The following is a 21,609-nucleotide window of genomic DNA, read 5'->3' on the forward strand; positions in this document are numbered from 1 at the left end:
GCTTAACATTGCTAACTTATGTTGTTCATTGTAATTGCTTCTGACTGTGTGTGAGTGCACGGTTCAGTAGCTGCAGACTAAAAGGAGTGACTGATCTTAGGGCCCAGATAAAAGTCACCGTATTAATCTGCAGTAAAGGCTCAAGTTTTTTTTTAACTTCAGACTGCAGTGCACTCAAAGACACAGCAGGAAGAAACTCCCAGAGCTCAGGATAACGACTTCCAACATCCACCACAAATGATCTGCTCTGCACACACCTTTATAAGCCACATGCATCCTCACTGGGAACACTGGAGCCTGATCCCTGCAGGTTGGTTTAACACTTTGTGGTGTGAAGGGACGACTGGACGACCGACTGCGAGACGGAGAGAACTCCCTAAAGATCCAATCAGAAACTCACTTCTACACCTGTACACTATTCCCATCAGATTTATATATATATATATATATTTATATATATATTTATATATATATATATAAAAAAAAATATATATATATATTTTTATATTTTTTATATATATATTTTTATATATAATTTTTATATTATTTTTTATATATTTTATTATATATTTTTATTATATATTTTATAATATATAAATATATAAAAATATATAAATATATATTTTTTATAAATATATTTTTTATATATATATTTCTTTTTATAAATATATAAAAATATATAATTTTATATATATTTTTTTTATATGAAACTATATTATATATATACTTTTTTTATATATATATATATAAATATATATATATTTTTTATATAAATATATATATATATATTTTACTTTGTCACTGTCATCTACAGTGGTTATTTGCATACAATTCGTTTTCAGTTCATTCTTTGAATAACAAAACTTGTTTTCAAGACATTATTTTGACATTATAACTAATTATATTCATGACGCTCAGATAGCAAAGATTAAATGTTAATATCCAGTTGCTCTGCGAACATCAACACAGTAAATAAATGTTTCAGCAGCTCGTCAGAGACCTCACCTTTACCTCCCCCCCCCCCATGTTTAATTCATGCCCCGCCGCCGCTGCCAGAGGTTTTAGTACCGCGGTGAGTCTGCTCATTTAAAAAACCAAGAGGTCTAAATGCCACGGCAGCATAATGTCAGAACACTAATGGTACAAGTGGCCTAATATGAATTCCCATGAGCCTCTGCAGCGTGAATGTTTCCCTCTCTCTCTCTCCCTCACCCTCTCTGTGTAATTACTGATGTCGTCTTGTGTAGAACTCCTGCTCTCCGAATACGTCCTCAAACCCACCACTATGAGGGGGATAATCTACTTTAAAATGGACTTTTCCAGCCACCAGAGGAATGCTCTGAAATATACCTTAAAATACCTAAATATACCTTAAATATACATAAATATACCTAAACATACCTAAATATACCTTAAATATACCTAAAATACCTAAATATACCTTAAATATACATAAATATAAAAAATAATATACCTTAAATAACCAAAATATACCTTAAATAAAAAAAAATAATAATAAAAAAAAGAAAAATATATATGAAAATATATATATATATAAAAATATATATATATATAAAAATATATATATTAAAAAACATTTATTATTTAAATATTTTTTTAAATTAAATAAAAAGTATATAAAAATGAATTAAAGAAAATTATTAAAAACATAAAAATAAAGAATTAAAACATAAAAACATAAAGCATGAAGGCGTAGTAAGAAAGGTACAACGGACAGTAAATACACAATAAAAACACAAGTTAAAAGCAGACCTGGAGCATGAATTTGATCTAAAGCTGGTCTTTAAATGATTGCAGGATCTCTCAGGTATTCGTTTGTGATTATTGTAGAGTTAAAACTCTCCCATGCAAAAGAGCATTTGTCATGCAGAACAAATCCTGGTTAAATAAAGATTAAGTGTTACGCTCTCTCTCTCAGTCAACTCATCCCTTTTCTCCATCAACGAACTTGTTAACATTCAAGTGAAGAAACCAGTTTACATGGAAACAAAACACCTTAAGCTTTCATCCACTTCATGTCTGCTTCACTTTGCTTTGCACAGAATTAGATTCCTGTTTGCAAAAACACACCAAGCAGAAAATAATCCACAAATAAAGGAAACAAAAAGACAAATTTTTATTCCCTCCCTCTCTAAATCTAATCTCCCTCCCACGCTCTCTCTCTTTACTCCCCCCCTCTCAGCACACACACACACACACACACACACACACACACACACACACACACACACACACACACACACACACACACACACACACACACACACACACACACACACACACACACACACACACACACACACACACACACACTCCTGCTTACATAACCCAGACAAATGAATAACCAGCTTAGGTGATGCAGCCAGCTGGCCGCCTCTCTTCTATTTCACCTACTGGTCTGACGTCCTCCACTTTCACTGAATCAAAGCTGTAATCTGTGAAATGTTTTCATATAAATAAGATAAGACTTTTTCAACACTTGCTCTTTGCCGTAACTCAACCCGGGAGAGCTTTAACATCTGCTGCTTTTAAATATGTGTGAGGTTTGGGAGAAACTCACTCAGGAAATAATGTGTTTTGGCATAACAAGTGTGGAGTTTAACATGAGCCTGGATAGAAACTAAACAGTAGGTGGTGGCACAAACACCTCCATAAACCTCATGCACAGCAAATTAGCTCCTATAATGAAGAGAAACTCCATCCATGACAAATCAGAGGGTTTCTAGGATGAGGAGTTCTACTGTGTATGTCTTAAAAAGTAGAATAAAGCCTTTAGTGTCACTAGATGAAGCTCAGTAAAGTCTGATTAACGTTCTCTTTTAACTTGAGTCAGCATTGAAGACATAAACTAAATATAAGAAGTGGCTATAATCGTTGTGACGTCACCCATAGCCTCAAGTTTGATGTTTTTTGGTCGTCGCCATCTTGTTTTTTGCAACCAATAAACAGGAAGTGACCATATTTGGACTGAGGAGTGACGTAGAGACGCCGTATACGTCTCTGGTGTCGACCTGTCAATCAGTGTGTAGCCCCGCCCTAAAGCATCCCCTGCTTTATGGTCTGTTTGACTCTAAATGGAGCATCATTTACTAAATGAACATCATGCTGTATTGAAGAAGACTTGAAACTAGAGATTGAGACCATAAACTCATGTTTACAATGTTTACTGAGGGAATAAATCAAGAGAGAAGTAGAGTCATTTTCTCATAGACTTCTATACAACCAGAGGAGTCGCCCCCTGGTGGACAGGAGAGAGAATGCAGCTTTAAGACATGAAGCTTTGACTTCATGTGTCGGAACTGGAGGTTGCTGCCTGACTGAAGATTGCAAGTTTGAAAGTTATTGCCATAAGAGGCGATTTGGGATTCTAACCATTTTCTCTGCTCAACAGAAGGAAGTAGCTCAGCAGGCGTCACAAAGCTGAGAAAAGTCGCCTAAATAAGTTTATTTCTGTCTAAAGAAAGACACACTTGTTTCATCATGCTGGTGGTTGCAGCCTATCAGTAATTGCCTACTCAACCTCCCACCAGTCATATGTTTTGGCATTTTGGGGAAATGTTTCATCAGCTCCAGTTTGGAGATGTTTGGACAAACTGTACCTTATTTGCTGCTAACTGCTGTTTAAAGAGGTTGATCTGTTTTTAGACCAGCCAATGGTTGATTGACATCTCTCTCCTCCAATAAGACGTCGGCATGAACCCTGATTACAGCTGATTGGATGAACTCGTTGCTCTCTGTTGCTAGTCTTCACTTCAATTCGGAAAAAAACATGGCGGCCGTTTTGGACAATTCTGCACCTTTCTCCAATAAAATCTAATTTTTACACAAATTCTAGTCAAGCAGTTTAAGTCGTGCAGAATATTACATTTTGAATCTATTCTGAGTTATTTATCAGTCCTACTTATATATTCACATTATAATATGTTGGAATAGTGATCCAACTGAAGTAGTTTGCACTTAATTACATACAGTGATCATCACTAATAGCACAACTCTTCCCATAAAGCCGGTTGTTTTATTGTGCAGCCTCCCTTCAGTCCTCCTCCTCCCTGAAGGGGATGAACATGTTGGAAGCCATTCCTTTTTTCTTTCTCCATCCCTTCAACCATCTGCTGTCACCAGAAAGTCTGCCATCTCCCTGTGCAAAGAGGATCTTTTGCTTTTCTCAGTCAAAAAGGTTTTTCTTTTTTTGGCTTTAATGGGGAGAGAATAAACAAGTTGGAGGCGATTATTCCCATCAGCTTTTGGTTCCTTCCACCATCTGCCACCAGCGGAGAGTCTTAGAGCTCCGTTTGCTCTGGAAGAACAGCGACCTCTCAGGCTCCAAAAAGCACTTCTGCTGATCTTTGTTCACATCCGACCTGCTGGGTCTTTATTTAAAATGCAGTGTGGAGGATTTAAGAAGGAGCCTTCCAACTGTTTTCTTCTTTCATTGTGTGATTGTGTTGGCAATAACACGAGAAATCCTCCATCAGCAATCCAACACCCAGCGGTGATCACTATGTATTCTGTCTTCTATTTACAGATCAGAAGCTGCAACAGGCCGACATCCTCCCGCTGATGCTTTTGTTGGTTTTCTAGTGTTATAATGAATGATGACGTACAGATGTGGAGCATTTAATCTGGGAGAGGCGACTGAATAGAAGCAGAGGGATGTCTGGATCTGTAAAGACACATGTCCGTTTACAGAGAGTAACCGAGGGCAGCAGCTTTTAATTCCTCTGCTCGGCGGATGAAAGAGGAGAAACAAACATCAGCGTGGGAGGCTTTCTGAAATGGAGGCGAGTGTCTTGGCATTCAGATGGCGTTGGCTGAGACCGAGCTGCCAGCGGAACAATCGCAGGCTTTAGAGCGACAGGGTTCAGGCTGAATGCAGACGGGAACTTGGCTTCTCTCTCCGTCTGTCGGTGTCTTTAGGTTTCTATATCTGACTGGTTGTTTGTCTGCAGCCTCTGGCATTTACATGCTGTCAATAACATCAACAAGGCAAGGGACATGCATTTATATGACATATTAACAGGTATGCAATTCTATGCTTCCGACAACCATTCAGTAGGGCTTGATATATTTGAAACATTAGGATACCAATACTAGTACTCGTTTAGTCAAACTGAAACCAACTGACTGCTCAAACAGAAAGTTTCCTCTGGTAGCTCCGTCCCCACGATTCAGTCTTCGTTTCAATCTCCGCTCATTAGACTTCCATGTTAAAAACCCAATTTTACGATATGTTTTATAAGAATGGACGAAAGGACGGAAAACATAACACTGGCAAAGAGGCATTAAAACACTAATTAAATATAGTCGAAAATGTATTTAAAAACAAGGTGAAAGGAAGTTTAGTAAGTAAATATGGATAATGGCCTGAGTGATTGATATTCACTTAAATAAACAATGAAGAACACGAATGTTCAGGGCTACAACTAATGATTTACTACGGATTCACTTGTTGATAAATCATTTAGTGAATGAAATGTGAGAAAATAGTGCAATTTCCCAGAATCACAAAGTGACTGGTTTTGTCCAATGGTGAAGGAAGTATTCAGATAAAAAGTATTCAGATAAAAAGTATTCAGATAAAAAGTCTTGCATTCAAAACTTTACTGAAGAGAAAATATGTTTCAGCCAAATGTAGTCAAAGTAGTAAAAGTGAAAGTATTGATTGATCACTAAAATGTTTTCATTTGAGTTATATTCCACCATTGGTTTTGTCCGACCAACACAACAAAACCCAGTAAGATATCCCATGTACAGGGGCCCAATAAACAGATAATTCCTGTTTTTCTGTCCTCGCCTGAACTACTCACGGGGGTCAAACTAAACTCAGCTGTCAGGTCGACGTATCGGCCTCCTGAATACGAGCATTATGTTCTCATCACTGCCCTCTCGCCTCATCTTCATCACTCTGAGGATTAAGGTTTTAGCAGCGTTGAACCTTTTAGAATAGAGCCGCTCCGTCTGATGGGGGGTTGTTTAGGTATCTGTTCGCTCCACTCAGAGCCCGAGGTTCCTTTTAACACCTGAAGCTCTCCCTTGGTGTTGAGCACCGGGCCGTTAGAAATGGAATAATGCTCAGCTCAACTCCTCTTCCTCTGTTACGCTTCGTGGGTTCACATTTATCTCTTTAAGCCGGAGTGCCAGAAGATGAGAACGGTCCGAGATGACTGTCCTGTTGTAGACACTTCATTTACTGCCCTGGAGTTTGTGTCCGTCTTTCTCTGAGGATAAGTGACGCAGGTGTCCAGGTGTCCACTAAAATACCAGCAAAAGTCATCGCTGGTATTTTACTCCTGTTCCTCCGATCACAGACTCAAAAGTGGTGGAAATCAAGAGTTAAACACTGAATTTTATTTTTTAACCTGCGATTGGGACAGTTTGAGGGGTGAGCCATCCCCTTTGTTAACCTGCCCTGCATCCTTTCCATCCCCCATTAGCAGAGAGAGTGCAGGGGCCGAATATCTTGTTTAGTCCAGTGGTTCCAAACCTTGGGTCCGAGTTTCAGGGGTCGCCAAAGATCACAGGGGGTTCACCAGGATTTGTCTGCTCTGAACTTTCTATATAACAGTTAAAATATATATATATATATATTTCATTTATTTATTTTTTCCTCGGTTCTACATTATAAACACAGAATACTCAAAAAGAACAGATAAGAGTATCGATAAGGAACGGAACCGATAAACAGAATCAATAAGAGAACAATCCTAACGATACCCATCACTAGTCCTCAGTCAGAAGTAGTCCGCATTCTGTTTAAACCTGGTACTTGTGCACAGTGTTAGATGAAGAGCAGTATTAGTATTATAGTGTATAAACTAAACTAAAGATACATAAACATATATGTATATATAAAGATATATATTATTTATTCTAAGTTTATTCATTCTTAAAATGCATACACTTCATAAAGTATATTATTGTTTTCCGTCTTTTCATCCCTTTGAGTTTTATCATAAAGCATAAATATTCACTTCATGTATCAATATATATATATACATATATATATATATTGGTACATCTCAGCTGTTCTTAGATATAAGTACTCCCAGCCCTAAACAATAAATCAAAAGGTGACCAATAGGACTCATTTCCAAGAGCCTACTACCTTTGTTAAATAAAATCTAAAACATTATATGATATGAAGTTGAGGACATTGAGCAATAAATAAATCCAAAACCCACAAAAACCCACATTATTCAGAGTGTGTGTTGTGTGTTTTGTTGCAGCAGTAGCAGAGAGCGCCATATGTGCAGCAACACCTCAACTGTCACATTTAATCCAACGCCGTACATGTAGATTAGCCTCTGACAGGTTAGCATGTGGTGCTATCAGTACCTGGAGAATGTTAATGTTAAGCACACAAACAAGCAGACGAGTCAAAGAGGAACCAGCTGGCGTCCTTGTTTTAAATCCCTCCAGCAAACAGGAAGTGTTCCAAAAACAACCGAGTTAACATAGACAGAGTAGACGTTAGGGAACACATGACATATTTACAGTCACACACTTCCTCCTCCTCTCTGGATTAATTGTGCTTTTATTCACCTCTCCTTTCTTAATAGGGTCCATTAATAATAATAGAGGAGGATGTTTTCCATCAGCGTAATTGGCGATCTCTTTCTAGGAAGCATCCGACCGTAAGGTCACCATCAGAGCGAGTAAACAGGAATGCCCTCTCTTTACATGGGAAATGTGAGGCAAATATGTTTTTGGTGTTTTCTACTTGTAATATGCTTTTTCTTTATATGAAGCTCTGTCTTTGTATAACTGCAGAACACTGACATGGATATGTTTTAATATTTATAGTACAGATATAATGCTGCTTTTCTTTTGCTGCAAGGAAAAAATTATCTTCTTTGAAAGAAGTCATTACAGCAGAAAATTGGTTTGTTGTCCTGATACAACAGAGGAACATATTACTTTGTTCTCCCCTAACACAAGGACAAATTGTGTTTTTCGTCCCTAAAACCTGCACCGTATTCAGACCTTCATATTGATGGGAGCTGCAGAGACATTTTAAACTAGATTATTTTATAAGAAAGCAGGATTTAAAAAAACAAGATAATTTGAGTTCTGAATGTTTTCGTCCTTAAACTGAATTATTATATTGATGCAGTTTGTCCGTCGTCCTTTTTATGTGATTTTTAAAAACATCTTTTATCCCTTCTCCTTTCACTTCACTGTTTGCTCTCGTTAATGTGTTTATATGGATGTGCAGTCAGGAGGATGTGTGGTTCCCAACCCGCGGTTTGGGGCTTCTCCTCCTCCTTCTTCTTCTTCTCCTTCTTATCCTCTTTATCCTTCTCATCCTCCTTCTTCTTCTTCTCCTCATCCTCCTCCTTCTCATCCTCCTTCTTCTTCTTCTCATCCTCCTGCTTCTTCTTCTTCTCATCCTCCTTCTCCTTCTTCTCATCCTCCTTCTTCTTCTTCTCATCCTCCTTCTTCTTCTCATCCTCCTTCTTCTTCTTCTCATCCTCCTTCCTCTTCTTCTCATCCTCATCCTTTTTCTTCTTCTTCTTCTTCTTCTTATATATATATATAAATAAACAATATTTGATATTGTTTTATTGTTTCCCAACCCACGGTTTGGGGCTTCTTCAGAAATTTGAAGTGGGAATTATTTTTTTATTTTTTTAAATCTCTGCTTTCTGCTCACAACGTCCATTTAGCTGCTGTTCTGGAGCTTTCAATTGTATCACAGTATCTTCCTCAGCACATTATTTAATCCGTAAAAGGTTTTGTTTATATTTTATTTTAACAAGAGTTGAATAATTCAAAGGGATTTGGTTAAAAAAGAAAATGATATAGGTCTGTTCATCTATGTAGAATATATATAGAAATCTATAGAACAGATATGGTCACAATTTCACGAAAACCTTTTTTATGTGCAAAGATAACAGTGAATCTTTGAGCCTGTGTGTGTGTGTGTGTGTGTGTGTGTGTGTGTGTGTGTGTGTGTGTGTGTGTGTGTGTGTCTCCTCTTACTTGATGACTGTTCCTTTGGCGCCCCCTGCCGTGGTGAGCATCACCCTGGAGGTGAGGCTGACTCTCAGGTCCTCCTCCTCGAGGCCCAGCAGCTCGGCGCAGTACTCCAACGCCTGACTGGACTGGTTCTTGATGGCACAGCCGCCTGGAAGACACGGAGGAGGGCAAAGAGCAGCTCAAGGTTATCACCAACACTACATTTTACAGATGACATGTGAACACATCATGATAACGTTATAATTTACCTTCACCCAATACTCATTTTCACTGAACAGAGCCTGAACGCATCATAATGTAAGTGAACTGAACCTTCATTCGTTAGAGATCAGAGACTAGAAAAGCATAAATGAAGTCCTGATCTCATGTTTTACTGAATATTGGAGGATAACGTAAATCTTTTTAGACACAAGGTATAGTTTCATTCACAAAAAAAAAAATCACATGGTCGAATTTGTTCTGGGACTATTTTCAGCGGCGGATTTATTCACATTTGGTGCTCTAGAGAGTATTTGTATGTAGGATTGAGTCAGAATAAACTACAGTGTGTGTTCATGCTGTGTTTTAATGGAGACATCCTGCTTTGGATATATTTTATTTAAGTTGAAGATACATTTTATTAGTTTAGGTGACATCTTCAAATGACCTGCTTTGTCAGACGAACGACCCAAAACAAAAAGATATTCGATTGAAAACGACAGAAAATATGTAATTAAATATAAATATATAATTGTCTGTTGACTAATTAATTTATTAATCAGCTTATCATATCAGCAGATAACTTTAAATGTACAATAACTATAATTAACTCCAGTAAAACGCTGATATACAGAGATTAATGATCAGATCCTGGACCAGCTGTGAATAAGCTCATTCTAAAGTACATATCTGGGTTGTTTAAAGCAATAAAGGTTGAAGTAACAGCTTTGTTCACAGCATTAGAGGGACGTCTCTGATCAATGAATCCTGAAAGCTCAGCTAATATCAAATCAATAACTAGACTCAATGAAGACCAAGAGGAGGAAAGGACTCATTTTATAGATTCCTCAGTTTACTCTCAAGTAACTTCTGTCATATTTGTCCTCCAGGTGACCAAAGTAAGAGCTTTTATTTTGAAATTGAACTTTCAGATCAGTTTGACCTAGTGCTTTTGAAAAAGAAGAAGAAGAAGAAGAAGAAGAAGAAGAAGAAGAAGAAGAAGGAGAAGAAGAAGAAGAAGAAGGAAAAGAAGAAGGAAGAAGAAGAAAGAGAAGGAGAGAAGAAGAAGGAGAAGAAAAGGAAGAAGAAGGAAAAGAAGGAGGATGAGAAGAAGAAGAAGAAGAAGGAGAAGAAAAAGGAGGAGAAGAAGGAGAAGAAGAAGAAGAAGAAGAAGGAAAAGGAGGAGGATGAGAAGAAGAAGAAGAAGAAGAAGAAGAAGAAGAAGAAGAAGAAGAAGAAGAAGAAGAAGAAGAAGAAGAAGAAGAAGAAGAAGAAGAAGAAGGTTTTTATTTGTCCATGTTTCATGCCTCTTTTCATAGCAGGTCTGTCTGTTCAAGCTTCTGAGGCTGAGCTTTGTTTGACCGTCTTAACTTATTTCACTTCTAGAGGGATTTCTCTTTCTTCCCAACAATTTCTTCTGGCTGAAAATTAGAAATACATATTCCTTAAGAGCTCCCTTAAAGACCCCGCCTCCAGAGACCTCAGTGCCTCCAACAGCCTGATGATCGCCTCCTCTCGCTCTGCTGTAAAACACGCTTCACCACCGTCTCCCGCAGTGAGAACCGGTCCGTCTAATAGGCGCCCTGCTGCGCCCTCCTCCTCCTCCTCTTACTCTCCTCCCCCGCAGGAGGAGGAACCGAGAGCTGAGGAAACTCCACGGCTGAAGTTCAAAGCCTCGGTTGATGTTCATGGAAGCTGAGCCTCTCTGGAGGGGAGCGCAATGAGGCGTGACGAGATGAGGCGCGAGATGAACGCCACTGTACACGTAGAGAATGTGACGCTTGAATAATTATTGTACGACTTATTTTCTAATTATGTAATTAATTCCCAGTCATAATTTGCTTGATATGATTCCGTTGGGTTTTAATTAAAAAGGGGGAAACCGACGCCCACTTCTTTTTGTTTGTAATTCAAGATCGTTGGTCGTGAGGCTGAACTGAGATGAAGGGAGATGAGAGGGATGGATATTACAGCCATCAATCAAAAGTGCAGAGTCCTGAGGGATGAGATCAAAATGGTATCTGTCTCTTTAGGAGCCGCTCAGGACGGAGAGGAGCCCAGGAGACGGATGTTTCTGATCCGGAGATCACAGAACTCTGCAGAATGAAAGCTGACGATAAACTCTCTCCGTCCCCGTCAAAGCTTCTCTCTGGGTTCAAATAAACAGCAGTAATGAAGGTTTACGGTCACTCTGATCAGGTGGGATCAATTACTCTGATGTTCACTTAATTACCATTTTTACCAAAGAGCTTCTGTTTCCTGTTTGTCAGCAGGATCACAGAAAAACTACTGGTTCGATTCTCATGTAACTTGAAGGGAAGATGCATCCTGACCTCCATGAGAACACAAGCTGGATACATTCATTATTCCTCACTTTTGGGAACGTCCTTGGCGAGTGCAGTGCTAGTTTGCTAAATGTTTATTTTCACGGGGGGGCATTTTGTGTTGATTTTGGCGGCCCCTGTGGACGAAAGTGGTGGCGTTTTCCGAGCACCAGAGTCCCTTCAGGAAACCTCTTATTGTAACTGCAGCAGGGCCTGTTGCTTTCTGTAATATCCTTTTCTTATTAGTGAATATCCCGGAACCCCGATTGGAGTCATTTCTGCCATCGGACCAGCTCAAAAGAAACAAAAAGGAGCAAATATAACTTCTATGATCCCTGATCACATTTTTGCCGCTGATTGACTAATTCAGATCATTAATGATCCATATTGGCAGTTACTAGCTCTCCTCCTGTTGGTTTAAACACAGATTAAACTCAGAGATCAGAGACTAGAGAAGCATAAATGAAGTCCTGATCTCATATTTTACTGAATGTTGGAGGATAACGATCGTCAGTAAAACTTTATTTACACTGTGATGGTTAGCGGTAAAAGGACCGTGAGGTGGATCAGTACGGATCGATCGACAGCGCTCTGTTACACCACTATTCTTTGTGGGTTCCTCTTGACATCAACGTCACAGGAGACATTTACAACCTCCAGGACATCGTATGTGATAGCCGTGTTTCTTTACAGCTCACCTGAAGTGCTTCCAGCCTCCTCGAAGTCGATGTTTCCGAGGTGCAGCACGCCGGCCACCACCCTGAACAGGTCCAGCTTCTCCGTGTCGTCCAGGCCGATCTTCTTCATCGCCACAGACATCCTGTTGAAGTCGCCTTGGTCGTCCAGCAGCGGGTCCTTCAGCGGGCCCGACTTCATGTGCTGAGGAAGACGAGCACAGGGGGTTACTGACGCTGATTCATAGCTCAATAAGAGCTTCCATCATCCGATCAAAACATTTGCATTTCAGCCGGAATTTCTTCACTTTCTACCAAACTATTAAACCCGACTCTCTACTTTGTTCTCTTCTTTGTGTTCTTCCTTTTCTGAGACAGACGGGTCAATATAATAATGTTTGTTATTTAAGGTCCGCTTTGTTAAACCGCCTGAAGCGTATCAGAAGTCAGACTGACCTTTAAGCTTTCTCCAGAATCATTTCATTTCATTTCAAACTAATCTTTAACTTTGCTGGTAACTGTGTTTTTCTGAAGAAATCCAAAACAACACATATGGAGCATATTAAACCTATTTTACTCTGAATATATACCGCACAGAAGAACTCTAAATATCAGAGAAAGCAATGCATGAAAACTCTGGATTTGTGGCAGAAAGAAGGTAAAGAAGGTGAAGTAGGAAGCACACATACATTTGAATAAACTCATGAATGTCAAAGTCTTATGCAAAGCGAAGGCTTCTGATAGAATCCAGTTCAGAGTAAATTCTTCTGCTTACTTAGTTCCACTTTTTAAAGAGTTTTTTTGTTGGATTTTCTTTCAGCGTTTTTCATTGAGGCTCATGAATGAGTTGAATGCAGTAAATCAACAGCAGGAAGGAAACAATCGCAGCAAACACTTTGGAGGAAACAGATATTATTCATGCTTACATAAGAAACGGGTAAACTACATTTTTCAGTTTGAAGCAGCCTTTTATTAAAACACTGTGCTGTTTTGATCTTGAATGTTATACCTGTCCTAGTCTATATTTTCTATTCTTTGAGCTCAGACTGTTTCAAGTGTATTAACGTGTCTTTTTATGAAGTGTTTCTTTAGCTTTTTGGTCTTTTGTTGTTTTATGTAAACACTTTGAATTGTCTTGTTGCTGAGATGTGCTTTATAAATATACTTTCCTTGTCTTACATTTTGGAGAACTTTTCACTTACGTAAGAAAAATGCCATTTAAACTCAAGTAACATGTTTTATGTATTTATTCTGGGAATCAAACCAACAAGAGCCAACAAAGAGAAAGGACTTAGAAGCAGTGCTCGGGAAGAGACTTTCTGGACTGAAGGACCATCAGGAAGGTTTTTGGTTTGATTGTTTATTTAGTTTCTGTTGGACACTTTTCTTCATCCCTATCTGTTAGGTTTCTGTTGTTAGAAGATTTGAATGAAATCTGGGAGAAAGTTTTGGCTATGAGTAAAAAATAATAATCCAGGAAACCTTCCTTCAACCTGCACAGCTGTACTTTATATAATCAGACATTTTGCACATTCCTGCACAGCTCTTTCATTTTAAGAAAAGATATATCGTAAGTTTTTTATCACTTAAAAATCATACTTTAATTGTTGACTTTTCTATATATTGGCGTTTCTTGTCTGTTGAAGTCTTTTTTTATTTTCTCTTACTATGTTTATTGTTATTCACATCAACACCAAGGCAACACTTCTTGCATGTGAAAACCTACCTGGCAATAAACCTGATTCTTATTCATATAAATCAATATTTCAGACGCAGATTTAAATTTCTTAACATTTCTACTCCTGCAACAACAAATGTAGAAGAGGCCGTTCAGCTGTTGTGCACCGAGACGTCAGCAGTATTGTTCTGTAATAAGTTTAGAGCCGAAAATAAATGTAATACCACCTTAAATCATGTATGAATGCTGTAAAAGCATTTATGTGATAAGGCTGCAGGTCAGTGATGCAGACGTACCAATAAACTAGATGTTCCAGCAAACAAACCTCATGTCTTGTGACATACATATTCCCTAGAACATAAAATGTTAAATCAGCACTTTGGTTTTCTGCTGTGCTTTTCAAACTGACAGGTTACAACTAAACAGGAAGTGTTTCTCGTTTTATACGCTGTGACATTCTGAGACGCACAAAAAGCTTCACTTCACTTCAGTCTGATTGAAACGCTCTACATTTTCTACACAGCAGAGGAAAGTAGGAAACCAATACAAAGCACTCCAGAGGAGGAAGAATCAGCATGCATTAAAAAACAAAACACCAGAGAAGATGTGAAACGTTCACATCAGTATGAAGATGTGAAACACGAGACGGAGCATTGAGAGGACACAGATCATCATTTATCAGCCATTACGGCAAAAGAACACCTGAGATTCATCCTCTTGTGCAAATAAACATGTTTTTTTCCTTTTATCTGATAGTGAAGCTACTTTAAGACAATGTAAGTACATTGGAGCGTCTGTTCAAGACTTTTCTCCAGGACAAGAGTCGTCCTTATATCTAACGGTTTGTCTTCCTCGGTTGCAAAACCGGATTCCCATTCAAACCCCATCAGGTAACTGTATCTCAGAGGCCTGCAGTGTTTACAAGACAGAGTTTTTTGGTTTTCCAATAAGACTTCTTCTGTTATTTATTCAAGCTTCTCTCTGTTTGCAGTCGATATACAATCAGGGAGCTCTCAGTAAAGAACACAGAAGATAATCTGATTCATCCCATATTCTCCTCACGGAGTACGAGCTCTTATCCTCCGACCTTCTACCTGGAGATATATACAGTACCTCCGTGAAAACAAACCGCTTTAAACACTCATTTGTCCCTTAAAAACTTTAAATACTGTTGCTTGAGGCTGCACTGTTGTTTGTGTCTTTATCATACAGTAAGATAAAGGGGCAGCTGTATAATAAGACTAATCATTTTTGTCCAAGACAGTTTATTTTTCTTTATTTATATGTGTTGCTTTCACACTGCGTCTTTAAACGTCATGTAAGCTCTCGCTAAAGTTAATTATGTCTATGTATTGTATATTAAAGTTTTTTTTATTATGACGAAAATGGTGCACAAGAATGAGTTCAAGAGGAAATCCTGCCAGCACCATTTATTATGTACTCTACATGGAAGTATATTCAATAATCATGCATATCCATATGTATAAGAATATTAAAACAAATCATTATACATTATTAAACTGGTATGACCACATGCTGACACTTACAAAGACAATCCTACATGTTTCAGAGAAAGTTATGAACTTAATTATGCATCTATATGATTGGATTTATAAATCTCAGTAGAATATTTTCATTCTCTTGTCCATGTTCCTCTTAATGGATATCATAATTAATAATGCTGCGCTGCAGGAAAATGCCATACACGGCCGTGTAATGGAATACTTGTACATAATTAATCAAACGCTGAAGGCAAAGGAAGGAGCTCATTTCACATGATGGGGTTTTCTTATTAATGCAGCGTATTAGATATTTTTGTGCTGTGAGCTTTTCAGCCACGCTGCTAATTAAAATGTTTGCTGTTTGAAAATAACCATCTGAATTTATTCTGATATATAGCTTAAATATCCTAGAGGGGCTTTGTTGTTGAGGTAATCTGGTGCCAACGTTTCTTTAATGCGGTCGTAGAATTATAATTAAATAAACACATATTCAAAAAGGTAGCTTTACAAAGGCTTATGGTTGATTTGTTCCACTTCAGTTGCTTGAGGTGAGAGCAGCAAATAAGACATTTTCTTATTATTTGCAGACAAATTGCTGCAAATCAAGGTTTGAACAAGAAACGTTCTGTGCTCCAGTTCAAAAACAAATCTGGAAATTTCACGCTGTGCCAGAGGTTTCAAAAACGTTTTAGAAACCAGTTTTATTTTTTAGTGCATTGATCCGTTGCATAACAACACTTTTTAGAACAAACTGTGGAGAAAAGAAACGCCAGAGTCCATTAGCTTTTGGTATCTTTTCTGGTTCGAAGACTTTTTTTAAAGACAAAGTACATTTTTAGGGACAAAATGAAAAAGATTATGCTGCAAATTGTCACTTGTTTTTATTGTTTTAGTTAAAAGCCTGAAAATTAGACTGAAACACAAATTGTTGTTTTTGCAGTTTGATTTCGAGGGACTTTTGTCTAATTTGGGAAGTGCATCTTGCAGTGATGGCAGTAGGTATTCAACACTGGGCATCTCTTCTAAACAAAGTTTGTATTCCACTTTCCAAAGGTGATCTTTTGGGGTGTTGATGCACTCGGCAGAATCTCGATTTTCATCATCACTCCTACCAATAAACACAGTAAGTCCATAAAATGCTGTGTCTACATATATGATTTTAAAGTCATGCTCTTTGCAGATGATGCAGTTCTGTTGGCTCAATCAGAACGAGACCTTCAGCCCGCACTGGGGCAGTTTACAGCAGAGTTTGGAGATGGATGGATGGATATTTATGGTCAGTTGATAATGAGATATCTCAATCACTTCAAGTTGAATAACCATGGTATTTGTTAAGGATGAACCCTTTAGATTTTAGTGACCCCATGACCTTTCTTTCCTTCAAGAAATTCCGTAACATTGGGTGTAATGAACACTGCAGCCTCTAGGTGGCACTCACAGTGTCTAGATTTACAGTATAAGATTGTTTATTTGTGGATGCAAGCCCAATGGCTCGTCTTGTGACCAAAAAAAAATTGTTTCCGTTTCATCAAACAAGAAAAATATGGATTAATTTGTCGGGGGAGATTTGCTGAATCACAAGCAAAGAGATCTTTGCTATCAGAAGATTTACTGGTTTACAAAGAGTTACCAAAGGCCAACACAGAAATCAATGATAACAATCATCTGTTTTGCAGAGGAGATGAGAGGAGGATGCTGAGCAAACAGCAAGAGGTTGTGCAAGCGAAGGGCGAAGAGCATCAAAGAATTTAACAGTGAGACGGCGGCGACGGGCCGTAAATCAAAAGTACAAACTGTTCTGCACACGGAGAGAAAAGCAGCGAGCAGAAAAACTATAGCCGGAGGCAGCCAAGCTAAATTGAATCTGCTGAGTCAGGTTTAAGTGGACGCTAATGTTGTTTAGAGAGTGATTGTTTCCTTTGTTACGGCCCGAAGGGACCACGGCGGGTTTGACTTGTAACTAAGATTGAGAAAGAAAAACACCGGAGACATTAACAAACTGTAATGCAGCTGGTGATTAAACAGTTTAAAGTTAATGAACTGGTTTAACATCGGCACTCACAAGAGAAAAAGTAAAAGGTACTGATTGACAAAGACATTGTTCAACCATTTTACTCTACATAATCAGAACAACCCGTCTGATTAAACTCACTCTCTCACAAAGATCTTATATTGTTTGATGGAAGAAAGTTAACTTAACTTTCAGATTTTAGAATATCTAAACTCTTTCTTAACATGTTCGGCCACTTAACTTAACTTAACTAATCAAGTAGCGCTGTTTTCGTCATCTTTAAGAGTTGTGATGGTATATTCTGATCAAACTCAGCAGTAAAACAATAATAATGTAAAATACTAGCTGTTTTACATCAAGGCTTATTCTGGGTGAATTACTAACAGAAAACTGACGATGCTTCTAGATGCTCACTTATGAAGAATTGTTGCTTTTTCTGTTTTATTACAAACTGGTTGGACATTGAGAAATGTTTAACAGGCATTTTTCTTTATTTTGTGACATCTTATAGACGTTTTTATAATTAATTTATACAAAATAATAACACTATACAAACCCCATACTACTGTATTAAATGTTCATGTTTAAATATATTGATATATTGCTTTTTCTGAGCAAAGAAATGAAATATTAAGGGGCTCTTGGGAGTCATAATTGAGATCCTCCGTATGAACAACAACTCGGCTTCTAAAATCAAAACTCAACCATATAAATATAATAAATACACGACTGGGAGGTTGTAGGTTCAAACCCCAGACCATCAGGATAAATCTGGGTGCCCCAGTATAACATACTGTGGTTGATTGTGGTTGTACTGGGAAGCTTCCAGATGTGAAAATGTACAACTGTGAAACATCATAGCTTTCTGTGAAACGTCCCTGAAGAATTAAAAGGAAAACAAATACTGTCTTCTTTGTGCAAATCGTATTTGCAACTAAAAGAAACTAAAGCTGAAGACAAGATGGTTTAATAAGAGAAGTGAAGTATCTTTTGTTCCTTTCTTTCTCTTCCACTTGCGTTGTCTTGTCAATTTTCTGTTGGTTTTCCCTCAAATGAATGTTTTGTTAAAGTCTTGCACTAGCTCATTAAAATGCTCCACATTGCTCTGTAAACTTGTTTTCTTAAACATTACCAAAAAAAACATCACAAAACAAATAATTCAAACTACATCTGTTCTATCAAGTCTTTTTTTAACCTTGCTAGTATATTTGTACACGGATTCAGTATGAAGCCGGTCCTGGTTCCCAAACAGAAAGCATTCATGACACAGTATTAAAACCTCCGCCCACTCCGTCTCCATGGTCTGTGGACTGTATTTCATCCTTCGTCTGTCTCTACTGTGGACTACGGTTCAGAAAAAGAAAGGAACATGAACAGAAATGTACTGTACCTCTGAGCTCTTGCGATTCTGCAGGACCTGTTTGTCTGTATCTTTGGAGGCGAAGAAGCGAGTGCATCCTCTGTTCAGGTACTGCAACACAAACAAAGAGAAAGAGATGAGAACAACTTTAGAGGAGAAAAAACATGACTGGGACAGGACGAGTTCCAATCCAACTGTCAAGGTGAACATGGAAAGTGAAACAGCAGCAGCCGCTTGTAATATTTTGCTTCTTTGCGTCAAAATATGTGTTTTTTTTCAAAGTGTTCCAGCAGTGGAGGACTTGTTGGCCCTAAAGCATCCCCTGCTTTATGGTCTGTTTGACTCTAAATGGAGCATCATTTACTAAATGAACATCATGCTGTATTGAAGAAGACTTGAAACTAGAGATTGAGACCATAAACTCATGTTTACAATGTTTACTGAGGGAATAAATCAAGAGAGAAGTAGAGTCATTTTCTCATAGACTTCTATACAACCAGAGGAGTCGCCCCCTGGTGGACAGCAGAGAGAATGCAGCTTTAAGACATGAAGCTTTGCCGGCTGGTGGGGACTCGTACAGTGAAAGAGCTATTTGGAGCATGTACACGATGAGTTCATGAGAGCTGTTGGAGTCACGGTCCTCACATCTGTTCTCTTGTTCGTGTGCGAGTCTGGAATAATAATAAAACTCCCTCAACGTTTCTGTTGGTCTCACTATTCATCTCAATAATTAAATTAGCATTTGCAAAAAAAAGGCAATTGATTCAGTTTTTAGTGGCTTCCAACCAGCTGGCAGAAACAGAGACTCCCACACTAACTTCCCAGGAGTGACGGAGTCGGAGCTCACTTATCTTATACTCTCCTCACTGTACTGCTGACAATACTTATTCTACACACACACACACACACACACACACACACACACACACACACACACACACACACACACACACACACACACACACACACACACACACACACACACACACACACACACACACACACACACACACACACACACACACCCTTTAAGGACGGACGATGACGCAGGAGAGAACAAACGATTGAATTAAGACGCTGCTACTGTAAGAAAAGAAAAGAAAAGAAAAGAAAAGAGAAAAGAAAGAGTTCTCCATCAGCAGGGAGGAGAAAAGCATGACTCAGCTCTTTTCAGGAAACACAAAGTGATTTTGTGGAATAAGAAAAAAGGAAGAAATCTGTTTTCTGCTTTTATTGTTATTACTGCTATTATAATAACTCTAATATTTCATTTCAGTTTTTCACACACACACTTCTTTTCACACACACTACTTGACACACACACACTTCTCTATACACACATACTACTCTACACACACACAAAACTTCTCTACACACACACAATTGTCTAAACACACACTATTTTACATGCACACACTTCTCTACACACAAACTACTCTACACACACACACACACACACACACACACACACACTACACACTCTCTACACAAACACACAAACTTCTCCACACACACACACACACAGACACACACTTGCCTAAACACACACTACTCTACACGCACACACACTTCTCTACACACACTTCTTTTCACACACAAACTTCTCTACACACACATTTCACACACACACACACACTTCTCTACACACACACACTTGTCTAAACACACACTTCTCTACACACAAACACACTTTCTTTAACTGTTGTTATATTTAGTATTTTGGGGATTCAGTATTCTCGTCCTGGCCGCTCAGGGAGTGTTTGGAAAACGTTTCATTCATTGGAAGCTTTCCTGATATGGAACAAATTTCAGGGGAAACAGAGACTAAATTTAAATTTCAGTTTTTATGTTAATTGTAGTGAGTTTATAATCAATGGCTGAATTTTAGAGATTTTTGTTCTATGAAATAACACCTAAATCTAATTAAGTTATGTATTAGAAACCTGTTTTGTGAGTTTTAAAGAAGCTGGTAGTAAAATGTTTTCATGCTAAGCTAAGCTAACCAGCTGTAGCTTCATATTTGTGTGGCATCAATGTTCTCGTCTAACTCTCTGCAAGAAAGTGAACATGTGTATTTCCCATAATGTCAAACGACTAATTAAACTCTTGTTTATTGTAAAGCATTTATTTTTCTATTCATTCTCATCAAACAGACTCTTTTAAAAAAGGAGCAATTTGCATTAAATAGCTTGAAATGCTATTTAATGGTATTTTCAATCTGTTCTCAAGAATAAAAACGGTCCTTGCATGGAACCATCTGGTTTTGTTTGTTGAGTTATTGTTTCAACAACTATTCTGATTTATATCATTTTGTTTTTCATGTAAATATTTTCACTTGTGCATTAATGAATAAACATAAAACATGTCTGGCTTCTGTTCTTCTCTTAAATCTCCCTCCACAGTTACAGACATCACTCTGACGTAATGGAGTAAAAGTTTATCAGATGACAAAGAAAATGTGTTTAAATTTGATCTGCAGCAGAAATGCAACATGTGCACGACCAACTTCCACTGCAGGGTTCTGTGTTTGCATCTGGAGGTCAAGCGGAAGGCCAACGGAGTCATTTGGTCGTCCGGCTTTAATGAAGCTCTGCTGAGCTCTGAGACGAATCAGTGGCGCTCTCTGCTGTTCGAAAAGAGTCACAGCTTCATTCAGAAGGCTGATTTCAACCGCAACATAAACAGGGATTTAGAGGTCTGCAGAAAGGCTTTAGGATCAGCATCTGTGTGTCAGTATGGCTAATATTCATGTGTGGCATCATCAGAGGAGGAGGAGGAGAAAGTGTGTTTTTTGAGGAAGGAATAAGTGGAAATCATGCTTCTGTTTACTCTCTCTTTGGTTCAGTCCAGGTCTATTTTCTT

General features: G+C 38.2%; 1 protein-coding gene across 4 annotated transcripts in view; it reads right to left on the reverse strand.

Annotated features, from left to right (window-relative positions):
- myo6a (myosin VIa) overlaps positions 1-21,609 on the reverse strand; it is a 109,747-nt gene that overhangs the window by 57,442 nt on the left and 30,696 nt on the right. For all 4 annotated transcript variants that reach the window (XM_054618058.1, XM_054618057.1, XM_054618062.1 and 1 more), the window contains exons 10-12: positions 18,778-18,858; positions 12,221-12,401; positions 9,004-9,148 (exon numbers count right to left, since the gene is read on the reverse strand). In XM_054618058.1, the coding sequence (XP_054474033.1) occupies positions 9,004-9,148; positions 12,221-12,401; positions 18,778-18,858 (407 nt within the window). The remainder of the gene's footprint in view (positions 1-9,003; positions 9,149-12,220; positions 12,402-18,777; positions 18,859-21,609) is intronic.

Source organism: Anoplopoma fimbria, chromosome 18, assembly GCF_027596085.1.
Source record: "Anoplopoma fimbria isolate UVic2021 breed Golden Eagle Sablefish chromosome 18, Afim_UVic_2022, whole genome shotgun sequence".
In the NCBI taxonomy this organism is placed as follows: Eukaryota; Metazoa; Chordata; class Actinopteri; order Perciformes; family Anoplopomatidae; genus Anoplopoma; species Anoplopoma fimbria.